The sequence below is a fragment of the Muntiacus reevesi genome, chromosome 5, assembly GCF_963930625.1.
Source record: "Muntiacus reevesi chromosome 5, mMunRee1.1, whole genome shotgun sequence".
In the NCBI taxonomy this organism is placed as follows: domain Eukaryota; kingdom Metazoa; phylum Chordata; class Mammalia; order Artiodactyla; family Cervidae; genus Muntiacus; species Muntiacus reevesi.
The window spans coordinates 86,933,873-86,958,838 of record NC_089253.1 but is presented as its reverse complement, the minus strand read 5'-3'; the positions used below and the strand labels follow the sequence as shown (position 1 = coordinate 86,958,838).

At 39.8% G+C, this 24,966-nt stretch overlaps 2 protein-coding genes across 5 annotated transcripts in view; both read left to right on the top strand.

The window, feature by feature from the left end:
* The window catches only part of TNFSF18 (TNF superfamily member 18), a 108,735-nt gene that overhangs the window by 65,662 nt on the left and 18,107 nt on the right, over positions 1 to 24,966 (top strand). The window lies entirely within an intron of this gene.
* On the top strand, positions 15,536 to 23,777 carry LOC136169362 (cell division cycle-associated protein 7-like). The gene is given in 3 exon segments (XM_065937135.1): positions 15,536 to 15,709; positions 22,660 to 22,756; positions 22,759 to 23,777. Coding segments are annotated over 3 exon segments (1,263 nt in total). The 3' UTR covers positions 23,751 to 23,777.

The following is a 24,966-nucleotide window of genomic DNA, read 5'->3' as shown; positions in this document are numbered from 1 at the left end:
TTGTTAGTCATCTGTAGGTCTTCTGTGGAGAAATGTCTACATAGGTCTTTTTCCCAATTTTTGATTGGGTTGTTTGTTTTTCTGGTATTGACTTGTATGAGCTGCTTGTATATTTTGTCAGTTGTTTCATTTGCTATTATTTTCTCCCATTGTGAGGGCTGTCTTTTCACCTTGCTTATAGTTTCCTTTGCTGTGCAAAAGCTTTTAAGTTTAACCAGGTCCCACTTGTTTACTTTTGTATTTATTTCCATTACTCTAGGAGGTGGGTCATGGAGGATCTTGCTTTCATATATGTCATGGAGTGTTCTGCCTATGTTTTCCTCTAAGAGTTTTATAGTTTCTGGTCTTACATTAGGTCTTTAATCCATTTTGAGTTTATCTTTGTGTATGGTGTTAGGAAGTGTTCTAATTTCATACTTTTACATGTCGCTGTCCAGTTTTCCCAGTTCCATTTATTGAAGAGGTTGTCTTTGCCCCATTGTATATTCTTGCCCCCTTTGTCAAAAATAAGGTACCTATAGGTGCAAGGGTTTATTTCTGGGCTTTCTATTTTGTTCCATTGGTCTATATTTCTGTTGTTGTGCCAGTACCATACTGTCTTGATGACTGTAGCTTTGTAGTATAATCTGAAGTCAGGAAGGTTGACTCCCCCAACTCCATTCTTCTCTCTCAAGGCTGATTTGGCTATTCAAGGTCTTTTGTATTTCCATATAAATTGTAAAACTTTTTGTTCTAGTTCTGTGGAAAATGCCATTGGTAATTTGATAGGGATTACATTAAATCTGTAGATTGTATTTGGTAGTATAGTCATTTTCACAATATTGATTCCTCTTACCCTGGAACGTGGACTATCTCTCCATCTGCTTATGTCATCTTTGATTTCTTTCATTAGTGTCTTGTAATTTTCTGTGTATAGTTCTTCTGTCTCCTTAGGTAAGTTTATTACTAGATATTTATTTCTTTTTGTTGCAATGGTGAATGGGATTGATTCCTTAATTGCTCTTCCTGATTTTTCATTGTTAGTATATAGAAATACAAGTGATTTCTTTGTATTGACTTTGTATCCTGCAACTTTGCTAAATTCACTGATTAGCTCTAGTAACTTTCTGATACTCTCTTTAGAGTTTTCTACATACAGTATCATGTCATCTGCAGAGAGTGAGAGCTTTAATTCTTCTTTTCCCATCTGGATTCCTTTTATTTCTTTTTCTTCTCTGATTTCTGTAGCTAGGACTTGCAGAACTATGTTGACTAACGGTGGTGAAAATGGACACCTTTGTCATGTTCCTGATTTTAGGGGGAATGCTTTCAGTTTTTCACCATTGAGAATAACGTTTGCTGTAGGCTTATCATATATGGTCATTACTATGTTGAGGTAGGTTCCTTATGTGCCCATTTTTGAAGAGCTTTAATCATAAATGGGTGCTGAATTTTGTAAAGTCTTTTTCTGCATCTATTGGGATGATCATATGGTTTTTATCTTTCAATTTGTTAATATGGTATATCACATTGTTTGTTTTCCATATATTGAAGAATCCTTGCATCCCTGGAATAAGCCCAACTTGATCAAGGTGTTTGAGCTTTTTGATATGTTGCTGAATTCTGTTTGCTGAAATTTTGTTGAGGATTTTTGCATCTATGTTCATCAGTGATATTGGCCTACAGTTTTCTTTTTGTGTGTTGTCTTTGTCTGGTTTTGGTATCAGGGTGATGGTGGCCTTGTAGAATGTGTTTGGAAGTGTTCCTTCCTCTGCAATTTTTTGAAAGAGTTTAAGAAGGATAGGCATTAGCTCTTCACTACATGTTTGATAGAATTCTCCTGTGAAGCCATCTGGTCCTGGGCTTTTGTTTTCTGGGAGATTTTTGATCATAGTTTCAATTTCAGTGCTTGTAATTGGGTTGTTCATAATTTCTGTTTTTCTTCCTGTTCAGTCTTGGAAGATTCCACTTTTCTAAGAATTTGTCCATTTCTTCCAGGTTATCCATTTTGTAACTATATGGTTGTTCATAATAGTCTCTTATAATCTTTTGTATTTCTGCATTGTCTGTTGTAACCTCTCCTTTTTCATTTCTAATTTTGTTGATTTGATTCTTCTCTCTTTTTTTCTTGAGTCTGGCTAAGGGTTTGTCAATTTTGTTTATCTTCTCAAAGAATCAGCTTTTAGCTTTGTTAATATTTACTATTGTTTCTTTTTCATTTATTTCTGCTCTGATCTTTATAATTTCTTTCCTTCTACTAATTTTGGGGTTTGTTGTTGTTGTTGTTGTTCTTCTTCTTCTTTTTGTGGCTGTTTTAGGTGTAAAGTAAGGTTGTCTATTCGAGTTTTCTTGTTTCTTGATATACACATATATACAACCCTGTATTGTAATGCTTTTATTACAGTTATAGGATTATATTGCTATAAACTTCCCTCTTAGAACTGCTTTTGCTGCTTCCCATTGCTTTTGAGTTGTCATGTTTTCGTTGTCATTTGTTTCTAGAAATTTTTTATTTCCCTTTTGATTTCTTCAGTAACCTGTTGATTATTTAGAAATCTGTTGTTTAATCTCCACATGTTTGTGTTTCCTACAATGTTTTTCCTGTAATTGATATCTAGTCTCATAGCGTTGTGGTCAGAGAAGGTGCTTGATATGGTTTCAATTTTCTTAAATGTACTGAGGTTTGATTTGTGACCCAAGATGTGGTCTATCCCAGAGAATGTTCCCTGTGCACTTGAGAAGAAGGTGTATTCTTCTGCATTTGGATGGAATGTCCTAAAGATATCAATGAGATCCATCTCATCTAATGTATCATTTAAGAGTTGTGTTTCCTTATTAATTTTCTGTTTTGATGATCTGTCCAACAGTGTGAGTGGGGTGTTAAAGTTTCCTCCTATTATTGCGTTATTGTCAATTTCTCCTTTTATGTCTGTTAGTGTCTATCTTATGTATTGAGGTGCTCCTATGTTGGGTGCATAGATATTTACAATTGTTATGTCTTCTCTTGGATTGATCCCTTGATCATTATGCAGTGTCCTTCCTTATCTCTTGTAGTCTTTATTTTAAGGTCTATTTTGTCTGATATAAGGATTGCTACTCCAGCTTTCGTTTCCCATTTGCATGGAATATATTTTCCCATCCTCTCACTTTCAGTCTATATGTGTCTTGAGATCTAAAGTGGGTTCCTTGTAGACAGTATATATATAGGTCTCATTTTTGTATCCATTCAGTCAGTCTGTGTCTTTTGGTTTGGTTACATTTAAAGTAATTATTGAGACATCAGTTCCTATTGCCATTTTCTAATTGTTTGGGATTGATTTTGTAGATCCTTTTTCTTTTGTTGTATTTCTTGACTATGTGAGTCCGTTTAACATTTGTTGTAAAGCTGGTTTGGTGGTACTGAATTCTCTCAACTTTTGCTTGTCTGAAAAGATTTTTATTTCTCCATCAATTTTGTATGAGATCTTTGCCAGGTACAGTAATCTTGGTTGTAGATTTTTTTCCTTTCAGTACTTTAAATATATCCTGCCATTCTCTTCTGGTCTGCAGAGTTTCTGCTGAAAGATCAGCTGTTAAGCTTATGGGGTTTCCCTTGTATGTTACTTGTTGCTTCTCCCTTGCTTTTAATATTCTTTCTTTGTGTTTAGTCTTTGTTAGTTTGATTAGTATGTGTCTTGGTGTGTTCCTCCTTGGATTTATCCTATATGGGACTCTTTGTGCCTCTTGGATTTGATTGGCTATTTCCCTTTCCATGTTGGGGAAATTTTTAACTATAATCTCTTCAAAGTTTTCTCATACCTTTTCTTTTTCTCTTCTTCTTCTGGGACCCCTGTAATTCGAATGTTTGTGCATTTGAAATGGTCCCAGAAGTCTCTGACACTGTTCTCAGCTCTTTTCATTCTTTTTACTTTATTCTGCTCTTCAGAAATTATTTCCACCATTTTATCTTCCAGCTCACTGATTGATTCTTCTGCTTCAGATATTCTGCTGTTGATTCCTTCTAGAGTATTTTTAATTTCAGTAATTGTGTTGTTTGTCTCTGAATGTTTATTCTTTACTTCTTCTGGGTCTTTGTTAATTGATTCTTGCATCTTCTCCATTTTACTTTCAAGGTTTCTGATCATCTTTACTATCATTATTCTGATTTCTTTTTCGGGTAGTTTTCCTATTTCTTCTTCATTTATTTGGACTTCTGTGTTTCTAGTTTGTTCCTTCATTTGTGTAGTATTTTTCTGCCTTTGATTTTTTTTAAGTTATTGTGTTTGAGGTCTTGTTTTCCCAGGCTTCAAGGAAACTTGAATTGTTTTCTTGAGGAAGGTTGAATTCTTTATTCCTTTTGGTTTCTGCCCTCCTCAGGTTGGTCCAGTGGTTGGTGAACTTCATATAGGGTGAGATTTGTGCTGGGTTATGTTTATTTGTTTTTCCTCTGATGGGCAAGACTAAGTGAGGTCTTACTCTTATCTGCTGATGATTGGGTTTGCAGTTTTGTTTGGTTTTGTTGTTTAGATGAGATGTCCTGCACAGGGTACTACTGGTGGTTGGGTGATGCTGGGTCTTGTATTTCAGTGGTTTCCTTTGTGTGAGTTCTCACTACTTGATACTCCCTAGGGTTAGTTCTCTGGTAGTCTAGGGTCTTGGAGTCAGTGCTCTCACTCCAAATGCTCAGTTTTTGATCTCTGGTCAGGAATGAAGATCCCACAAGTGTTTTGTTCTGGCATTAAGGGAGAGTAAAACAAATATCCAAAAACAAGAAACCAAAGATGAACCCCAAACAAGTGGCAGTTACAAAGTCAGGCAAGTAATAATTAAAATAATGGAATGTACACACATTCATATACATCCATGAGCAAAGTGAAAACAGTCCAACAAAAATAAAGTGGAGTAGATTGATCCAGCGAACAAAGGAATTCAAAAATTATTTTTACCAGTTAAGAACAAAACTAACGTAAGCACAAACTGGAAACTAAAGCTAAAGCAAGGTGCCAAGTGGAGAATAAAGCAAAGAAAATGAAACTAACAAATATGTTGAGAGGAAAGGAAAGAAAAAAATGAAAGAATGATATGCAAAGTTAAGTAGAGGTAGATGGAGAAGATTTATATACATTAAAGATTAATTTCAAGGGGAAAAGAGCAGTAGGAAAGGCAAATGAAGTAATAAATGTAGAAAAAATATAACAGGTTTTAAAAAATTAAAATTGTAAAAAAAAGAGAAGAAAAAAAAAGAAGAAAGAAAAAAGGGAAAAAGAAGGAAAACTCCACAGAACTGCAAAAGCCCAATGTAGAGGCAGTGGTTTATAACAACAATAGAAAGTGTGACTGAATATACACATATACATATACACCCATAAGCAAAATCAAAACAGTCCAACAAAAATTAAGTACAGTAGATTGACCCAGCAAAGAAAGGAAACTACAAAGTATATCTACCAGAACAAAACTAATTATAGCTCAAACTGGAAAACAAAACTAAAGCAAGTTTCTAATTGGGGAATAAAGCAATGAAAAGAAAACTAACAAATATGTTGAGAGGAAAGAAAAGAAAGAATAGATATGCGAAGTTAAATAGAGGTAGATAAAGAAGATTTATATACATTAAAGATTAACTGCAAGGGGAAAAGAACAATAGGAAAAGTAAACAAAGGAATAAATGTAGAAAAATAATGATATGTTTAAAAAATTAAAAACTAAAATTAAAAAAATAGAAAAGAAAAAAAAGTGGAAAGCTCAACAGAACTGCAAAAGCCCAACATAGAGCCAGAGGTTTATGACAACAATAAAAATTGTGACTGAAGAAAAAGAACCAAAAAAAAAAAAAAAAGCTGAAAATGTTAATTGGATTTCTTAGTGCCCATAACATCAGCAACTACTACAGAGGGGGGAAAAAGGGGGGGAAAAGAGAAAAAAATCCAAAAGAATCTACAGAACAAGTCAAAAAATAAGAATAATAAATGTTTTTCTTGAGTCTCTGCCGTCAGAGTCCTTTCCTGCACTGGGAATCACAGTCCACCTTACCTCCCTAGGATGCTCTCCAAAACTGTACTGATCTCTGGACCTGCTGTGGGGGCTGCTCAGATTCTAATCTGGTCCTACTCCTCTGTGTTCTTGCCTCCAGTGTCCACAGCTATCAGAGCTTTTATGGGAGCTCTCAAAGTCCTCTTATATATTCCATAGACACAGAGTCTGCCTAGTTGATCATGTGGATTTAATTCTCAGCTTGTACAGCTTGTGGGAAGGTTTTGGGTCTTCTTCCTTAGCCACAGTGCCCCTGGGTTTCAATTGTGGTTTTATTTCCACCTCTACACATAGGTTGTCCACTGGGGTTTAGCTCCTAAGGCTGCCCTAGAGGGCTTGGGTTTGCCCCTGTGAGGGTCAGGTGTGGCAGTGGTGCAACTGCTTGGATCACAGGGGTTCTCACAGCACCAGGTACTCATGGGGGTTGGTGGCTAGGGTAGCAGGAAATAGACTGTTCTAGAAGGGTATGAAAGTTATGACCAACCTAGATAGCATATTTAAAACCAGAGACATTACTTTGCCAACAAAGGTCCATCTAGTCAAGGCTATGATTTTTCCAGTGGTCAAGTATGGATGTGAGATTTGGATGGTGAAGAAAGTTGAGCGCCAAAGAATTGATGCTTTTGAACTGTGGTGTTGGCGAAGACTCTTGAGAGTCCCTTGGACTGCAAGGAGATCCAACCAGTCCATCCTAAAGGAGATCAGTCCCGGGTGTTCATTGAAAGGACTGATGTTGAAGCTGAAACTTTGGCCACCTCATGTGAAGAGCTGACTCATTGGAGAAGACCCTGATGCTGGGAGGGACTGGGGGCAGGAGGATAAGGGGACGACAGAGGATGAGATGGCTGGATGGCATCACCAATTCGATGCACATAGGTTTGGGTAGACTCCAGGAGTTGGTGATGGACAGAGAGGCCTGGCGTGCTGCGATTCACGGGGTCGCAAAGTTGGACACGACTGAGCGACTGAACTGAACTGAACTGAGAAGGGTATGGCAACCAGTGTTGGTCAATACAGTCCAGTATTCTTGCCTGGAGAACTCCCTCTCTGACAGAGAAGCCTTGCAGGCCACAGTCTACTGGGTGGCAAAGACTCAGATAGAGCGACCCTGTGCACATAAACACAAGCTTTTTTTTTTTTTTTTTTTTTTTTGCCTGTGGCAGCTCTGCCCCAGTGAAAGTTGAGCGTGAAGTTGATGCAGCTGCTTGACTTGTGGGGACCCTGGTAGCATCAAGTGTGCAGGGACACAGACTGCCTCCTCGGCAGGACTTATGACCCTGTCACAGTCTTTTTCTGAGCCTCTCATAGCTGGCAATTAGAAGGCCTCTTTGGCTAGTCTTTCTCGGTAGCCCTGCTCATTCAGACACTTAGAGGGATCCCTTGCCTGGGGTCCTCCTCTGTTGTTCAGTGCGACAGGCACATAGGAGGGCCCCCGACTGGGGTCCTACTCTGTATATCAGCGCACCAGGCACTTAAAGGAGCACCCTGGGTGGGATCCTACTCTGTAGTTCAACGTGTCAGGGGTTTAATGGGCCAGCCTGTCTATTGTTCAGCTGCCCATGCTGGCGTGTGGAGAGAGGCTATGGTGATGGCTCCACCCCCTATGCATGACTCAGCAGTGTTGACTTGCTTCCATAGCTGCCTGGCTTTCTTCCTCAGGCATTTCCCACCACGATCTCCTCCCTCATATCCCCTCGATTAGTCTCTCTTCAGTCAACAGCGGCCCTCGCACTGGGATTGTTCCGCAATCCCTAAACTCCAGCTCCCAGTCACTGCCCCTTCCAGGAGACCCAGTTCTTGCCTGCGTATGTATGACTGTGACAAGGACCATCTGATTCTCATTCCTTTAGGCTGCCACCTACCAGCTGTTTCTCTATCAGCCTTAAATGTTTCTCCTCTGACTCAGACAATTGCCCAACTGTGGGGATCGAATCCCTGCTTTAGTTCCCTCACCCTCTGAGGGTCGGTCCAGTCCTACTAATAGTCCTGTTTAACCCCCTAGATCCTTCATCCTACCGAGTTTTGCGTGGTTCTATATGCTCTTTTCCACTGGTCAGGTCCTCGTGTCCACTCTCAGCTGGTGTTCTGCATGCACTTCTGTGTCTGAAGGTGTATTGCTGATGTATCAGTGGAGAGAGATGTACTCCACGTCCACCTACTCCTCCGCCATCTTGTTCTCTTCCATGACCATTGTTTTGAGAATGGATTTTGCCATCCCAAATCTATAGAACTCAGAAAACTGAAGTTCTTTTTTTAAAAATTAATTTATTTTAATTGGGGGATAATTACTTTACAATATTGTGATCGTTTTTGCCATACATTGACATGAATCAGCCACTGGTGCAATGTGTCCCCCCATTGTGAATCCCCCTTCCACTGCCCTTCCCACCCCATCTCTCTGGGTTCTCCCAGAGCACTGGCTTTGAGTGCCCTGCTTCATGCATCGAACTTGCACTGATCATCTATTTTACATATGGTAATATACATGTTTAAATGCTATTCTGTCGAATAATCCCACCCTTGCCTTCTCCCACAGAGTCCAAAAGTCTTCTTTTCATCCGTGTGTCTTTTGCAGCTTTGTGTATAACGTCATCATTACCTTCTTTCTAAATTCCATATATATGTGTTAATATACAGTATTTGTGTTTTTCTTTCTGACTTATTTCACTTTGTATAATAGGCTCCAGTTTCATCCACCTCATTACAACTGACTCAAATGTATTCGTTTTTATAGCTGAGTAATATTCTATTGTGTGTATGTAACACAACTTATCCATCTGTCTGCCAATGGACATCTAGGTTGCTTCCAGATCCTAGCTATTGTAAACAGTGCTGCAATGAACACTGGGGTACATGTATCTATTTCAATTCTGGTGTATTAAAAGATCTTCTGGGGTGTATGCCCAGTAGTGGGGTTGCTGGGTCATATGGCAGTTCTATTCTCAGTTTTTTAAGGAATCTTCACACTGTTCTCCATAGTGGCTGTACCAGTTACATTCCCACCAGCAGTGTAAGAGAGTTTCCTTTTCTCCACACCCTCTCCAGCATTTATTGCTTGTAGACTTTTTGATGATGGCCATTCTGATGGTGTGAGGTGATACCTCATTGTGGTTCTGATTTGCATTTCTGTAATAATGAGTGATGTTGAGCATCTTTTCATGTGTTTATTAGCCATCTGTATGTCTTCTTTGGACAAATATCTGTTTAATTCTTTTGCCCACTTTGTGATTGGGTTGTTCAGTTTTCTAGTATTGAGCTGCATGAGTTGTTTGTATATTTTTGAGGTTAATTCTTTGTCAGTTGTTTCATTTACTATTATTTTCTCCCATTCTGAAGGCTGCCTTTTCACTTTGTTTATAGTTTCCCTCATTGTGCAAAAGCTTTTCAGTTTAATTAGGTCCCATTTGTTTATTTTGTTTTTATTTCCATTTCTCTGGGAGGTGAGTCATGAGTATCTTGCTGTGATTTATGTCAGAGAGTGTTCTGCCCATAGTTACCTCTAAGAGTTTTATAGCTTCTGGTCTTACATTTGGATCTTTAATCCATTTAGAGTTTATTTTGTGTATGGTGTTAGAAAGTGTTCTAGTTTCATTCTTTAGAAGTGGTTAACCAGCTTCCCCAACACCACTTGTTAAAAAACTGAAGTTCTTAACAATATGAGGACTTGTCAGAGATCAGTTCAGTTCAGTCGCTCAGTCATGTCCACCTCTTTGCGACCCCATGAACCGCAGTACGCCAGGCCTCCTACTCCAGGTAGACTCCTGGAGTCTACCCAAACCCATGTCCATCGAGTTGGTGATGCCATCCAGCCATCTCATCCTCTATCGTCCCCTTCTCCTCCTGCCCCCAATCCCTCCCAGCATCAGGGTCTTTTCCAGTGAGTCAACTCTTCACATGAGGTGGCCAAAGTATTGGAGTTTCAGCTTCAACATCAGTCCTTTCAATGAACACCCAGGGCTGATCTCCTTTAAGATGGACTTGTTGTATCTCCTTGCAGTCCAAGGGACTCTCAAGAGTCTTCTCCAACACCACAGTTCAAAAGCATCAATTCTTTGGTGCTCAGCTTTCTTTATGGTCCAACTCTCACATCTGTACATGACCACTGGAAAAACCATAGCCTTGACTAGATGGACGTTTGTTGGCAAAATAATGTCTTTGCTTTTTAATATGCTGTCTAGGTTGGTCATAACTTTCCTTCCAGGTAGTAAGCATCTTTTAATTTCATGGCTGCAATCACCATCTGCAGTGGTTATGGAGCCCAGAAATATAAAGTCAGCCACTGTTTCCCCATCTATTTGCATGAGTGATGGGACCGGATGCCATGATCTTAGTTTTCTGAATGTTGAGCTTTAAGCCAACATTTTCACTCTCCTCTTTCACTTTCATCAAGAGGTTCTCTAGTTCTTATTCACTTTCTGCCATAAGTATGGTGTCATCTGCATATCTGAAGTTATTGTTATTTCTCCCGGCAATCTTGATTCCAGCCTGTGCTTCCTCCAGCCCAGCTTTCTCATGATGTACTCTGCATATAAGTTAAATAATCAGGGTGACAATATACAGCCTTGGTGTACTCCTTTTCATATTTGGAACCAGTCTGTTGTCCCATGTCCAGTTCTAACTGTTGCTTCCTGACCTGCATACCGGTTTCTCAAGAGGCAGATCAGGTGGTCTGCCATCTCTTTCAGTCCCCCCCACCCCTGCCCCACAGTTTATTGTGATCCACACAGTCAAAGGCTTTGGTGTAGTCAATAAAGCAGAAATAGATGTTTTTCTGGAATTCTCTTGCTTTTTTGATGACCCAGCGGATCTCAGGTTGGCAAGATCTCAGGTTCCTCTGCCTTTTCTAAATCCAGCCTGAACATCTGGAAGTTCATGGTTCATGTATTGCTGAAGCCTGGCTTGGAGAATTTTAAGCATCACTTTACTAGCGTTTGAGATGAGTGCAATTGTGCGGTAGTTTGAGCGTTCTTTGGCATTGCCTTTCTTGGGATTGGAATGAAAACTGATATTTTCCAGTCCTGTGGCCACTGCTGCATTTTCCAAGTTTGTGGGCATATTGAGTGCAGCACTTTCACAGCATCATCCTTCAGGATTTGAAATAGCTCAACTGCAATTCCATCACCTCCACTAGCTTTGTTCATAGTGATGATTCCTAGGGCCCACTTGACTTCACATTCCAGGATGTCTGATTCTAGGTGAGTGATCAAACCATCGTGATTATCTGGGTCGTGAAAATCTTTTTTATATAGTTCCTCTGTGTTTTCTTGCCACCTCTTCTTATATCTTCTGCTTCTGTTAGGTCCATACCATTTCTGTCCTTTATTGAGCCCATCTTTGCATGAAATGTTCCCTTGGTATCTCTAATTTTCTTGCAGAGATTTCTAGTCTTTCCCATTCTATTGTTTTCCTCTATTTCTTTGCATTGATCGCTGAGGAAGGCTTTCTTATCTTTCCTTGCTATTCTTTGGGATTCTGTATTCAAATGGGTATATCTTTCCTTTTCTCCTTTGCTTTTCACTTCCCTTCTTTTCACAGCTATTTGTAAGGCATCCTCAGACAGCCATTTTGCTTTTTTGCATTTCTTTTTCTTGGGGATGGTCTTGATTCCTGTCTCCTATACAGTGTCATGAACCTCCATCCATAGTTCATCAGGCACTCTGTCTATCAGATCTAGTCCCTTAAACCTATTTCTCACTTCCACCGTATAGTCATGAACCTCCGTCCATAGTTCATCAGGCACTCTATCAGATCTAGTCCCGTAAATCTATTTCTTACTTCCACTGTATAATCATAAGGGATTTGATTAGGTCATACCTGAATGGTCTAGTGGTTTTCCCTACTTTCTTCAGTTTAAGTCTGAATTTGGCAATAAGGAGTTCATGATCTGAGCCACAGTCAGCTCCCGGTCTTGTTCTTGCTGACTGTATAGAACTTCTCCATCTTTGGCTGCAAAGAATATAATCAATCTGATTTTGGTGTCGACCATCTGGTGATGTCCATGTGTAGAGTCTTCTCTTGTGTTGTTGGAGGAGGGTGTTTGCTATGACCAGTGCGTTCTCTTGACAGAACTCTATTAGCTTTGCCCTGCTTCATTTTGTACTCCAAGGCCAAATTTGCCTGTTACTCCAGGTATTTCTTGACTTCCTACTTTTACATTCCAGTCCCCTACAATGAGAAGGACATCTTTTTTGGGTGTTAGTTCTAGAAGGTCTTGTAGGTCTTCATAGAACCATTCAACTTCAGCCTCTTCAGCATTACTGGTTGGGGCATAGACTTGGATTATCGTGATATTGAATTGCTTGCCTTGGAAATGAACAGAGATCATTCTGTCGTTTTTGAGATTGCACACACAATAGGGGTGTCTCAGAGATCACACCCCTATTATCACCTAGTTATTTCTGTAGATGTCCGAACCACAGCTACTGTATTTTGACTCTTCTTTGAAAAAATTTTTATTAATTTATTTTGGTTGAGCTGCTCTTCATTCCTGCATATTTTTTTCTCTATTTGCAGCCAGTGTGAGCTGTTTTCTAGCTCCAGTATGTGGGATTCTCATTGTGGTGGTTCCTCTTGTTGTGGAACAGATGCTGTAGGGCACTCAAGCTTCAGTATTTAAGGGACTTGGGTTCAGCAGTGCAAGCTCCAAGCCCTAGTACCCAGGCTCAACAGTTGTGGCGACCCTGCTTAGTTTGCTCCACAGAATGTGAGATCTTCCCAGATCAGGCACGGATCCTATGTCTCCTGCATTGGCAGGCAGATTCTTTAACCACTGGGCCATCTGGGAAGGCCTATTTTGACTCTTGAGTGTAATTTTCCCTTCATAGCCAAAAGAAGTGTTGCTTCAACAAAATTAGTGTTTCTCTATGTATGAGAAGAGGCAAGAATCAGGGCTCAGAAAGTCTTCACCTGAGATTGTCTATCTCTTGGCCTGCTCTGTCAGAATTCTAGATCACAGAGTTCTTCACTCCTTGGTATCCACCCTGAACCCCTCTCAGTGGGTGCTGAAGGTGAGCAACTGCAGTGGACATGATTTCATCTTTGTAGAGGTAGATGGCAGTTGCCATTTTTCAGTTCACAGAGCCCCTGCAGGGTCACTTATTTGGCTATGGTTTGAAGGCTTTTCATGACCATTTTGTCCTTCAGTTCTGGGAATACTCATTCCCAGGTTGGGGCAAGAATTCCATTGACAGGTAACTCATGGGATGTTCTTGGACCTTACCATGAAACTGTATTCAAAATCCTCTGGACCATCCATCTTTATTAAACTCAAGTCCAGAGAAGTAGTCCATCTTGCTGCCTCTTCTCTACAGTCACACTGGTACCATGATTGATCTCACACAGAACTACATATCATACTACAAAGATCAGTAAGAGAGTTACTGTAACTAGGGCTCAAAGCAGAATAAGAACAAAGTTACATTGGATAATAATTTTGATTATAGAGGGTTAGTGTGTGAGTGTTCCTGTCCAATGGAATGAGGCCATCTGAACTCAGTTATTGATTGAAGCAGTTGCCAAGTGACTACTTGAATGTTAATAGACAAGGGAGATCAGATTTGTTAGAAAAATAAGCATGTATCCTAATGTAGACTTGACACTCTCAGGAATCTCATACCCTGTACTAAATTGTCTTGGCTTATCCAAGTAGGTCTTAACTAGTAATGTGCCTATTTGTCATTATACAAGTGTTTTTTCTTTATTTACATATGGTTTTAGCAATTTCATCATCTAAATATATAATCCTTGGAAGAGGAGACCCTTAAAAATAAAGTTGTTTTCACCAGGCACTAGCATTCATTGTTTTGTGAGTCGCTTCAGCATGTCATATCTGACAGAGCTCAGAAAGCTGAAATTGTTAACAATACAAGGAGTAGTCAGAGCTCACATTACTATTGTCAACCTAGTTATTTCCTTGGATGTCAGAACCGCAGCTACTCTATTATGACTCTTTTCTTAAATTTTATTAATTTTTTTCTTGGCTGAACTGTTCATTCCTCCTCCATGAGCTTTTCTCTAGTTGCAGCGAGTGGGGGCTACTTTCTAGTTCCAGTGCCCAGGCTTGTCATTGAGGTGGCTTCTTTCATTGTGGAGCACAGACTCTAGGGCATTCAGGCTTCAGTATTTGTGGCATTTGGCCTCAGAAGTTGAAGTTCCGAGCCATTGAGCACAGGCTCAACAGTTGTGGTGAATGGGCTTATTTTGTTCCAGGGAATGCGGGATCTTCCCGGATCAGACAAAGAACGAGTGTCTCCTACATTGGCAAGTGGATTATTTTACTACTGAGCCACCAGGGAAGGCCTATTTTGACTCTTGATTATAATTTTCCTATAGTAAAATCAAGTGTCAGTGTCAATGAAATTAGTGTTTTTCAAGGTGTGAGAAGATGCAAGAATTAGGGGTCATAATGTCTTCTTGTCTACCTATCTGAAGGCATGCTCTGTCTGATTTTCAGGGCACAGAGAGCTTCATTCCTGACGTCCAATCTGAACTCATTTCAGGCAATGTTGAAAGTGAGCAGCTGCACTGGTCATGATTAAATGTTTATAGAGGTAAATAGCAAGTGCCAATTTTCAGCTGGCAGAGGCCCTTCAGGGTCATCAACTTGCCATAGTTTTGGAGCTTCTCATGTCCATTTTTCCATCAGTGTGGGGAACGTTCATTGCCATAGATGTGATGAAGATTTTTGTTGACAGGCTACATAATGTGCTGTTACTAGATCTGGCCATAAAACAATAGCCAAAATTCTCTGGACTACATGCCTTTATTAATATCTTGTGGTCCAGGGAAGTATTACATCTTGTTTCTTCTTCCCATATCTAGAGTTACACTGTGACTCTCATTGATCTCATATGGAACTATATATCACCCAAAGAGCAGTAAAAGATTTATTATAACTGGGGTCAAAGCAGGAGTAAGAACATATCAAACATAATATTATGTTTGATATCTAGTTTTATTGTGGTCCAAATAGGGTCAGTACTTGTGTTATTCTGGATAAAGGAAGGGAGCCTTTTGGCCTCAGTCAGAAGTAGTTGGCAAAGAGACAACCTGAATATTAATAGACAGGGTAGGTCTTAGTCCTTCTTACAAAACTACGCATGTATACTAATATAGACTTAACACTTTCTGAAGATTTGTACCCAGAAACTCAATTCTCTAGGCTTATCCAAGTAGTTTATAACCTTTAATTTGGCTATTGGTCATTACACAAGTGTTTTCTCTCTTTATTATCATATGATTTAAAGCAATTTCATTGTCTAAACTTACAACAGTTACAAGAGACCTTTAAATGTAAGGTTGTAGTCACCAGGTGCTTGGAGCCTTTGTTTTGAGAATGGCTGTTGGCATCTCAAACTGACACATATTAGAGATTTCAATTTCTTTACAAGGAATTTTCTGAAATCACACCCTACTGTCACCTAGTTATTTCCTTGGGTGTCTGAACCACAGCTACTCTATTTTCACTCTTGATTATAATTTTCCCCTTCATAGCCAAAACAAGTGTCACTGTTAATGATGTTAGGGTTTCTCTAGGTATGAGAAAATGCAAGAATCAGGGCTCATAAAGTCTTATTCTGAAAGTGTCTACGTACCTGAAGCCCTGCTCTATCAGATTTCCAGAGTACAGAGTGCTTCATTCTTGATGTCTAACCTGAACGCCTATCAGAATGTGTGGATAGTGTGCAGTTGCAGTAGCCACGATTTAATCTTTGTAAAGGTACATGGCAAGTGCTAATTTTCAGTTGGTGGGAGCCCTTCAGGGTCAGAACTTTGGCCACGGTTTCAGGGTTTTTCATGACCCTATTTTCCTTGGTGCTTGGAATACTCATTCTCAGGTGTGGTGAAGCTTTTTGTTGACAGGTCACTCAATGTGCTGTTACTGGACCTGGTCATAAAACAGTATCCAGAATTCTCTGGACTACCTGTCTTTATTAAATTCTTGTACTTCAGGGAAGTATTTCATTTTTGCTTCTTTCCATATCTAGAGTTGCACCATTATCATCACTGATCTCATACAGAAGTATATATCATGCAAAGATCAGTATGAGAATTACTGTAACTAGATGCTGAAGCAGGAATAAGAACCAAGTTTGTTGGATGACAATTTTGATGTGACAATATAGGGTCAGTTGCTGAGTTATCCTGTTCAGTGGAATGAGTCCATCTTGACTCAGTTATTAATAGAAGTAGTTACTGTAGTGACAACCTGAATACAAATAGACAAGGGAGATCACCCTTGTTAGAAAAATAAGCATGTATCCTAATGTAGACTTGATACCCTCGGGTGACCTGTACCCCAGTACTCAATTGTCTTGGCTCATCATGTAGGTTTTACTCATTAACGTGGCTATTGGTTGTTATACAAGGGTTTTATCTCTTTATTAACTTACGGTTTTAGCAATTTCGTTGTCTAAACATATAAGAGTTATAAGAAAAGTGAAAGTGAAAGTCACTCAGACGTGTCAGACTCTTTGTGACTCCATGGATATATAGTCCATGGAATTCTCCAGGCCAGAATACTGGAGTGGGTAGCCCTTCCCTTCTCCAGGGGATCTTTCCAACCCACGGATCAAACCCAGGTCTCCCACATTGCAGGTGAATTCTTTACCAGTTGAGCCACAGGAAAGTCCAAGAATACTGGAGTGGGTAGTCTATCCTTGTTCCAGCAGATCTTCCCGACCCAGGAATCGAACTGGTGTCTCCTGTGTTGCAGGTGGATTCTTTACCAACTGAGCGGAGTTATAAGAGACCTTTAAAAATAGATTCTTGTCACCAGGTGCTATGAGCCATTGTTTTGAGAATGGCCTTTGGTATCCCAAATCTGACAGAGGTCAGAAAACTGAAGTTCTTAACAATACAAGGACTTGGCAGAGATCACACCTCTATTGGATGTCTGAACCACAGCTACTCTATTTTGATTTAAAAAAAAAAATTATTTTGTCTTTGGTGTTCTTCATTCCTGCACGGGTTTTTCTCTAGTTGCACTGAGTGGGGGCCACTTTCTAGCTCTGGGACACAGGCTCTTCATTGTCGTGGCTTCTCTTGTTGCAGAGCACAGGCTGTAGGGTGTTCAGGCCTCAGTATTTTTGGTTTTTAGGTTCAGTAGTTGAAGCTCCAAGCCCTAGAGCACAAGTTCAACAGTTGTGCTGAATGGGCTTATTTGACTTATTTTGCTGTACGCTTCTTTATGAGATCTTCCTGACCCAGGGATCAAACCTGTGTCTCCAGCATCTCTGTCATGGCGGAGGGATTCTTTACCACTGAGCCACTAGGGAAGCCATAGGGGGTTAATCTTTGTGGAAGTAGAATGAGCTTTATCTACATATGTGATAAACTTCATTGATCATTTTGAAATAATACCTATTTACCTTACCAAAATAGAGAATTTTAACAACAAATATAAATCACTTAAAGGCAAAGAAATTTGCATAGTCTGTTATTAAAAGCAGCCTTCCAAAAAAAACTGTGTTCTCTTAACAAAGAGAACTAAATTTCCTTCTGGTTTCAATAAACTTGGCCTGAAGGTTTATATAACTGTAATTGATCTTGTGGCTTCCCAAGTAGCACAGTGGTAAATAATCTGCATGGCAGTGCAAGAGATGCAGCAGACTTAGATTAGATCCCTGTGTTAGGAAGATCCCCTGGAGGAGGAAATGTCAACCCACTCCAGTATTCTTGCCTGGAAATTCAATGGACAGAGAAGCCTGGCAGTCTAAGGTTCATGGGGTTGCAGAGAGTCGGACATAACCAAGTATACACACACAGAGTTGGTTATATAGGCTCTTTGCTTGAGGAAACTTTTATAAGGAGTCTCAAATTGAACTTTTAAAAGACCTCTTAGGTCTGGAAAAACCACACCAAGGGCTTTTAATAGATTTTGCTTTTCAGATCTAGGTTAATTCCTCTCTTTTTAAGGTCCCCAAATTACCTTGAAATTTTATGTACTTGTAAGTGAGATAGCCTTCCTAATTTACCTGATAAGCTGTTGGGAACCTAAGCATTCCCCGTCTCTAGAAAGAGCAGAGAGGAAAAGAGAAATGTTTCAATTTTGCTTACAAATACATAATTTGCCAAATTACTATATAGTTACTTTGAGGGGAAGGTTTCCGTTACACTCAGAAAACACAAATTTAAATCAGTAATTTTTCAGATGTTGGTGTTTTTCAGTCATAGTCACTCTTTGTGATCCCATGGACTGCAGCACACCAGGCTTCCCTCTCCCTCACCATTTCCCAGAGTTTGCCCAAGTTCAAGTCCATTGAATTGGTGATGCCAATCAACCATCTCCTCCTCTGTCGTCCGCTTCTCCTCCTGCCTTCAATCTTTCCCAGCATCAGGGTCTTTTCAAATGAGTCAGTTCTTCGCATCAGGTGGCCAAAGTATTGGAGTTTCAGCTTCAACATCAGTCCTTTCCAATGAATATTCAGGACTGATTTCCTTTAGGATGAACTGGTTGGATCTCCTTGCTGTCCAAGGGACTCTCAACAGTCTTCTCCAACATCACAGTTGAAAAGCATCAATTCTTCAGTGCTCAGCTTTCTTTATAGTCCAACTCTCACATCCATACATGACCACTGGAAAGATCATATGTCCTTAACTATATGGACCTTTGTCAGCAAAGTGATGTCTTTGGTTTTTTTTAACACACTGTCTAGTTTTGTTATAGCTTTCCTGCCAAAAAGTTATCATCTTCTAATTTCATGACTGCAGTCACCATCTGCTGTGATCTTAGAGCCCAAGAAGAGGAAATATGTCATTGCTTCCACCTTTTCCCCTGCTATTTGCCATGAAGTGATGGGACTGGATGCTGTGATTTTAGTTTTCTTAATATTGAGTTTTAAGTCAGCTTTTTCACTCTCCTCCTTTACCCTCATTAAGAGGTTCTTCAGTTTCTCTTTGCTTTCTGCCATTAGAGTGGTATCATCTGCATATCTGAGGTTGTTGATATTTTTCCCAGAAATCTTGTTCTTCCAGTCTAGCATTTTGCATTATGAGCTCTACATTTAAAACAAACAGGGTGACAATAAAGAGCCTTGTACTCCTTTCTCAATCCTGAACCAGTCAGTTGTTCCATACTGTGTTCTAACTGTTGCTTTTTGACCTGCCCATGGGTTTCTCAGGAGACAGGTAAGATGGTCTGTTATTCTCATTTCTCTAAGAGTTTTCTACAGTTTGTTATGATCCACACAGTCAAAGGCTTTAGTGTAGTCAATGAAACAGAGGTAGATGTTTTTCTGGAGTTCCCTTGCTTTCTCTGTGATGCAGCAAATGTTGGCAATTCTGGTTCCTCTGGCCTTCTCTAAACCCAGCTTGAGCATCTGGAAGTTCTTGGTTCAAGTAATGTTGAAGCCTATCATGAAGGATTTTGTATATAACCTTACTAGTGTGGGAGATGAGTGCAATTGTCTGGTGGTTTGAATGTTCTTTAGTACTGCCCTTCTTGGGAATTGGAATGAAGATTGACCTTTTCTAGTCTTGTGGCCACTGGTTGATTTTCCAAATTTGCTGACATACTGAGTATAGCACTTCAGTAGTATCATTTTTTAGGATTTTAAATAGTTCTGCTGGAATTCCATCACTCTACTAACTTTATTGGCAGCCGTGCTTCCTAAGGCCCACTTGACTTCATACTCCAGAATGTCTGGTTCTAGGTGAGTGACCACACAATCATGGTTGTCTGGGTCATTAAGATCTTTTTTGTACAGTTCTTCTGTATTCTTGCAGAAACCATAAAATGATAACCTTATTTATCAGTTCATTTGATCCTTTTGTTTATATCTTATGAAATCATCAGGTTTTCTACTAGAATTCTCTGATATCTTACCCAGTTCAGCATTACAGTCTGAAGGCCAGATACTTGTATTTATCTAAAAGTCCTTCTTTAAATCTTCTTGAAGAGGAAGCATTTTTCAAAGGCATTAAAGTGAAACCATGAGTGTTCTATAATGACAAAAAGTTTCAGGCATGTTCAAAATCTGATTACAATGCAATTGACAAAGTAACTTGGTTATTTCTGTGACATAAAATAATACACTTGCAGATAATAACTAGAATTATGATCAAGATTTTAGCAGGACATACCAGAATGCTAGGAGTCCACATAATTTTTAGAGAATTTATTTTAGTAATAATATTTACCATGTGATATAACCCAAGAAGATTTATTGCTCATTTGATACTTCCCATGTAATTTACATGGTTTATTGTGATTCACACAAAGGCTTTAGTGTAGTCAATGAAGCAGAAGTAGATGTGTTTTTTGGACTTGCCTTGCTTTTTCTATGAACCAACAAATGTTGGCAATTTTGTCTTTGGTTCCTCTGCTGTTTCTAAATCCAGCTTGTACATCTGGAAGTTCTTGGTTCATGTACTGCTGAAGCCTAACTTAAAGAATTTTGAGCATAATCTTGCTAGCATGTGAGTTGAATGCAATTGTATGGTAGTCTCTAATATTCTTTGGCATTTAATTTCTTTGTGGTTAGATTGAAAACCGACCTTTTCCAGTCCTGTTGTCATTGATGAGTTTTCCAAATTTCCTGGCATATTGAATGCAGCACTTTCACCACATCACCTTTTGGGATTTGAAATAGCTCAACTGGAATTCCATCACCTTCCCTAGTTTTGTTTGTGTTAATGCTCCCTGAGGCCCACTTAACTTCATATTGCAGGATACCTAACTCTAGGCGAGTGGTCATACCATTGTGGTTATCTGGGTCATTAAGATCATTTTATAGTTCTTCTGTGCATTCTTTCCATCTCTTCTGCTTCTGTTAGGCCTTTGCCATTTCTGTCGTTTATTGTGGCCATCTTTGCATGAAATATTCCCTTGGCATCTCCAATTTTCTGGAATAGATCTCTAGTCTTTCCCATTCTATCATTTTCTCTGTTTCTTTGCTTTGTTTTCCTTGCTGTTCTCTGGAACTCTGCATTCAGTTGGGTATATCTTTCCCTTTCTCTTTTGCCTTTCTCTTCTCTTCTTTTCTCAGCTATTTGTAAGGCTGCCTCAGACAACAACTTTGCCTTCTTGTATTTCTTTTTCTTGGGGATGCTTTTGGTCACCACCCCCTGTAAAATGTTATAAAACTCTGTCCATAGTTCTTCAGACACTCTGTCTCCCAGATCTAATCCCTTGAATCTATTTGTCACCTCCATGTGTAAACATAAGGGTTTTGATTTAGGTTATACCTGAAAGACCTATTGGTTTTCCCTACTGTCTTCAATTTAAATCTGAATTTTACAATAAGGAGTTGATGATTTGAGCTATAGTCAGCTCCAGGTCTTGTTTTTGCTGACTGTATAGAGTATCTCCATCTTTGGCTGCAAAGAATATAATCAATCTGATTTTAATATTGATCATCTGGTGATGTACATGTGTCAAGTTGCCTCTTGCGTTGTTGGAAGAGAGTGTTTGCTATGACCAGTGATTGCGAAGGTAGGGAAGCCTGGTGTGCTGCAGTTGACGGGATCTCAAAGAGTCAGACATGACTTAGTGACTGAAGAACAATAGCAACATGTAATTTAACCTGCCAATCTATTGAATTTAATATTTCCCTTTGTGATATTTCAGGGACCCTCTGAAGCATCCCAAAGTTAGCTAAATGTCAAAGAAGCTTCATTATGATTTGACTTGAGAAGTTTTATCATAAAAATAACTAAAAGGGTTTAGAACACTCAGTCAGATAGGATCACAGGTCACTATGAGACAGTTATCCACTGAGGTAAAGGTAACAATATAAGATTTAAAAGGCAAATACAGAACAGATCTCTTAAAAGGTAAAGAACTTAAAATCTGTTATCAAAGGCAGTTCAATATTTTAAAAAATCTTGTCCTCTTAATGGAGATAAAAGCCCAAATTCAAGTTTTGTACCACTTTATTTTTCAAAATTTATTTTCTCAATTAAACTTATTCTAAACTTTGCCTATCCTGGCCATGCACAAAACTCTTACAGTCCTTTTCTACAAACATTTTTATCACTTTCTGTACTTTATTTTACCATCTGAAAAATCACCCCATAAAAAACAGCCAACTGGAAGTCATTTACTACCTTTTCCCTTAATAGATCCCATTTCTCATGCTTTCTTCACTGAAAACACACATCCTACTTTCCTTAAGCAATCATGAGCTGCCCTTTATTAGCACTCTATATAATAAATTAGTAAACATAAATCCAAATAAAAATTTTTTTAAAAAATGTACTTCTTACAGAAAATAGTGTAGCACCAACCACATTTATTAATACGTTTTTGTTTCTTTGTAAAAGGAAGCCAGTGTCCAGTAATTAATGTTTCAGTATCTTATTTTATTTAGCAATGGTCTCATTTTTCAATAAACTTCCTTCATGTAACTTTATTTAGCACAGCTCTAAATTTTAAGTTGTCAAATACTTGAAGAGATTATTCTTAAGTAGATGTTCCTAGACATTCCTAAAACTTATTCCCGAAAAGTTCACATAAAGCTCTTATTCGTATTTTTTTTCCTTAAAATTTCTTCATATCAAGAACACTGATCAAAACCAGAGACAGGGAAAAATAATCTTGAACAAGAGAAGAAAGGGAGGTAAATTGAGAACAGATGAAACTGCAGAGGTGTTTGTTGGTGGGACCTAGGCAAGAAACTGCTTCTTTTTTCTGACTGAAGTAGGAGGTGGAATCCTCGGCCAAAAAAGCAAAAGGATTGCAGAGCGAAGAAGAACTTCAAGAAATTCAGATATGTGAAGTTGATTTCCATGGAAACCCCGTCATCCTCTGATGACAGTTGTGACAGCTTGCTTCTGATAATTTTGCAAACACAAGGCTGCAGGCGGACCGTGAGGGCTGTTGGACCCGCAGTCAGGGCACACGGTCTGGACCCCTCCGTGTGGCCATGAAGTTTCCCACACGACGCACCAGGGGAACAGCCAGCAAAAGAACCGTGCCCCCTGAGCCCCCGGAGAATTCTGTGACCGATTCCAATTCTGACTCGGAAGATGAAAGTGGCATGAATTTCTTGGAGAAAAGGGCTTTAAATATAAAGCAAAACAAAGCAATGCTTGCAAAACTAATGTCAGAATTAGAAAGCTTCCCTGGCTCCTTCCCCGGGAGGCGTTCCCTGCCGGGCCCCAGTTCACGTCCAAAGACAGCCAGGAGGCGCACGTTTCCAGGTGTCGCCTGCAGGAGAAACCCTGAGCGGAGAGCTCGTCCGCTCACCAGGTCCAGGTCCCGGGTCCTTGGGTCACTCAGGGCCCTGCCCACAGAGGAGGAGGAGGAGGAAGAGGACAGGTACATGTTGGTGAGGAAGAGGAAGCCCATGGTCGGCTACATGAATGAAGATGACATGCCCCGAAGTCGTCGCCCCGGACCCATGACCCTTCCTCATGTGGTTCGCCCGGTGGATGAAATCACAGAAGAAGAGTTGGAGAACATCTGCAACAACTCCCGAGAGATCTATAACCGTTCACTGGGGTCAACTTGTCATCAGTGCCACCAGAAAACTCTCGATACCAAGACAAACTGCAGAAACCCAGAGTGCTGGGGCGTTCGAGGCCAATTCTGTGGTCCCTGCCTTCGAAACCGTTATGGAGAAGAAGTCAGGGATGCTCTGCTAGACCCAAACTGGCACTGCCCACCATGTCGCGGGATCTGCAACTGCAGCTTCTGTCGGCAGCGAGATGGGCGGTGTGCGACTGGGGTGCTCGTGTACTTAGCCAAGTACCACGGCTTTGGGAACGTGCATGCTTACTTGAAAAGTCTAAAACAGGAGTTTGAAATGCAAGGATAATAATTGGAAGATCCGCTACCTGCTTTCCACTTCGCAACTCTTCCTTGTTAAAGTTTTCAGTTTTGTCATGTGATTGAAACCCGGGTTAAGAATTCTGAGGCTCAGTCTGCCTTATAGGCAAATCAAGTTGTTGTCATTAAATGCGCACGTGTGTCTGGGCATCCCAGAAGTGTAGTGCCAGCTGTCCTCTGCCCTCCTGCAGTGCCTCCTTTGCTTTTCTGCCCACCCTCGCCCCGTGCTGTCCTCTTACTTCCAGTGATTCTCCATCATTTAGATTCGGAATCCTTTTTAAACAACAGTTTCATGAAAGCATGTTGGATTTAATTGGCGTTGAAATAGCCCTGGAATCCACACATAAAACCAAGCACTTAGAAAAACAGTGGTAGTATTAACTACCTCTACCCAGTTTCAGAGACTATCCCTGTAACTTGCTTACTTGTAAACATTGGGTCTGATATAGTGTTTGTTAACATTTTTAGCAGAATCAAGGCACAAAAGTCGTAAGACCATGTGGAAAAATTAGGTGATTGTTGGCAAGTGGAGTATATGACTTTGGAGGCTTCTGAGGAGAATATTTCGTGTATTTTGCTTGTGATTCAAGCTGTCACAGTCGAGACTTAGTTGCTGCTGATTTCCTCTGCCACGTACATCTGGCCCACTGGTCACAATATGAAGGTTCGAGGATAGTACTAAGCTTGAAATCATTGTAGAAAAGCCATCCTAGGAAATTGAGATGGGGAGGCTTCAGGAGTAGGCCAATCTTTGAATTCATGGAATCAAACCTCAGGATAATTGAATTTGCCAAGTTTACTTCAGCTCATAACATAAGGTGTTTCAAATAAATTCTTGGTTATTTTGCATGGAAAATTGATAGTTAAACTCAGCTACAATCCTTTGCGGTTTTTGCTTTCTTGAAGAAATTACAAGCCAGGCATAGAGGGTTCATGTTCAGGCTTGAAGCACTTTTATAACTGAGAAGTGCCTTTTTTGGAGGAGGGTGACTTTTAACACTTTGCGAACTTGCCTTCTCTGCCAGTTTAGTTTCTGGGCAGAGTCGTGTGTTGTCTCTCCCTTGCCCTGTTTTGGCATGAATCAAATCTCTCTCTAGAGGTAGAGTCAAAGTGTGTGTGTGTTCATCTTGCTTTGCATCTGCAGTCTGTAGCTGTGCCAGTTCAGTTCAGTATTTGGTGCATAATTGGACCTTGAATCAATAAAT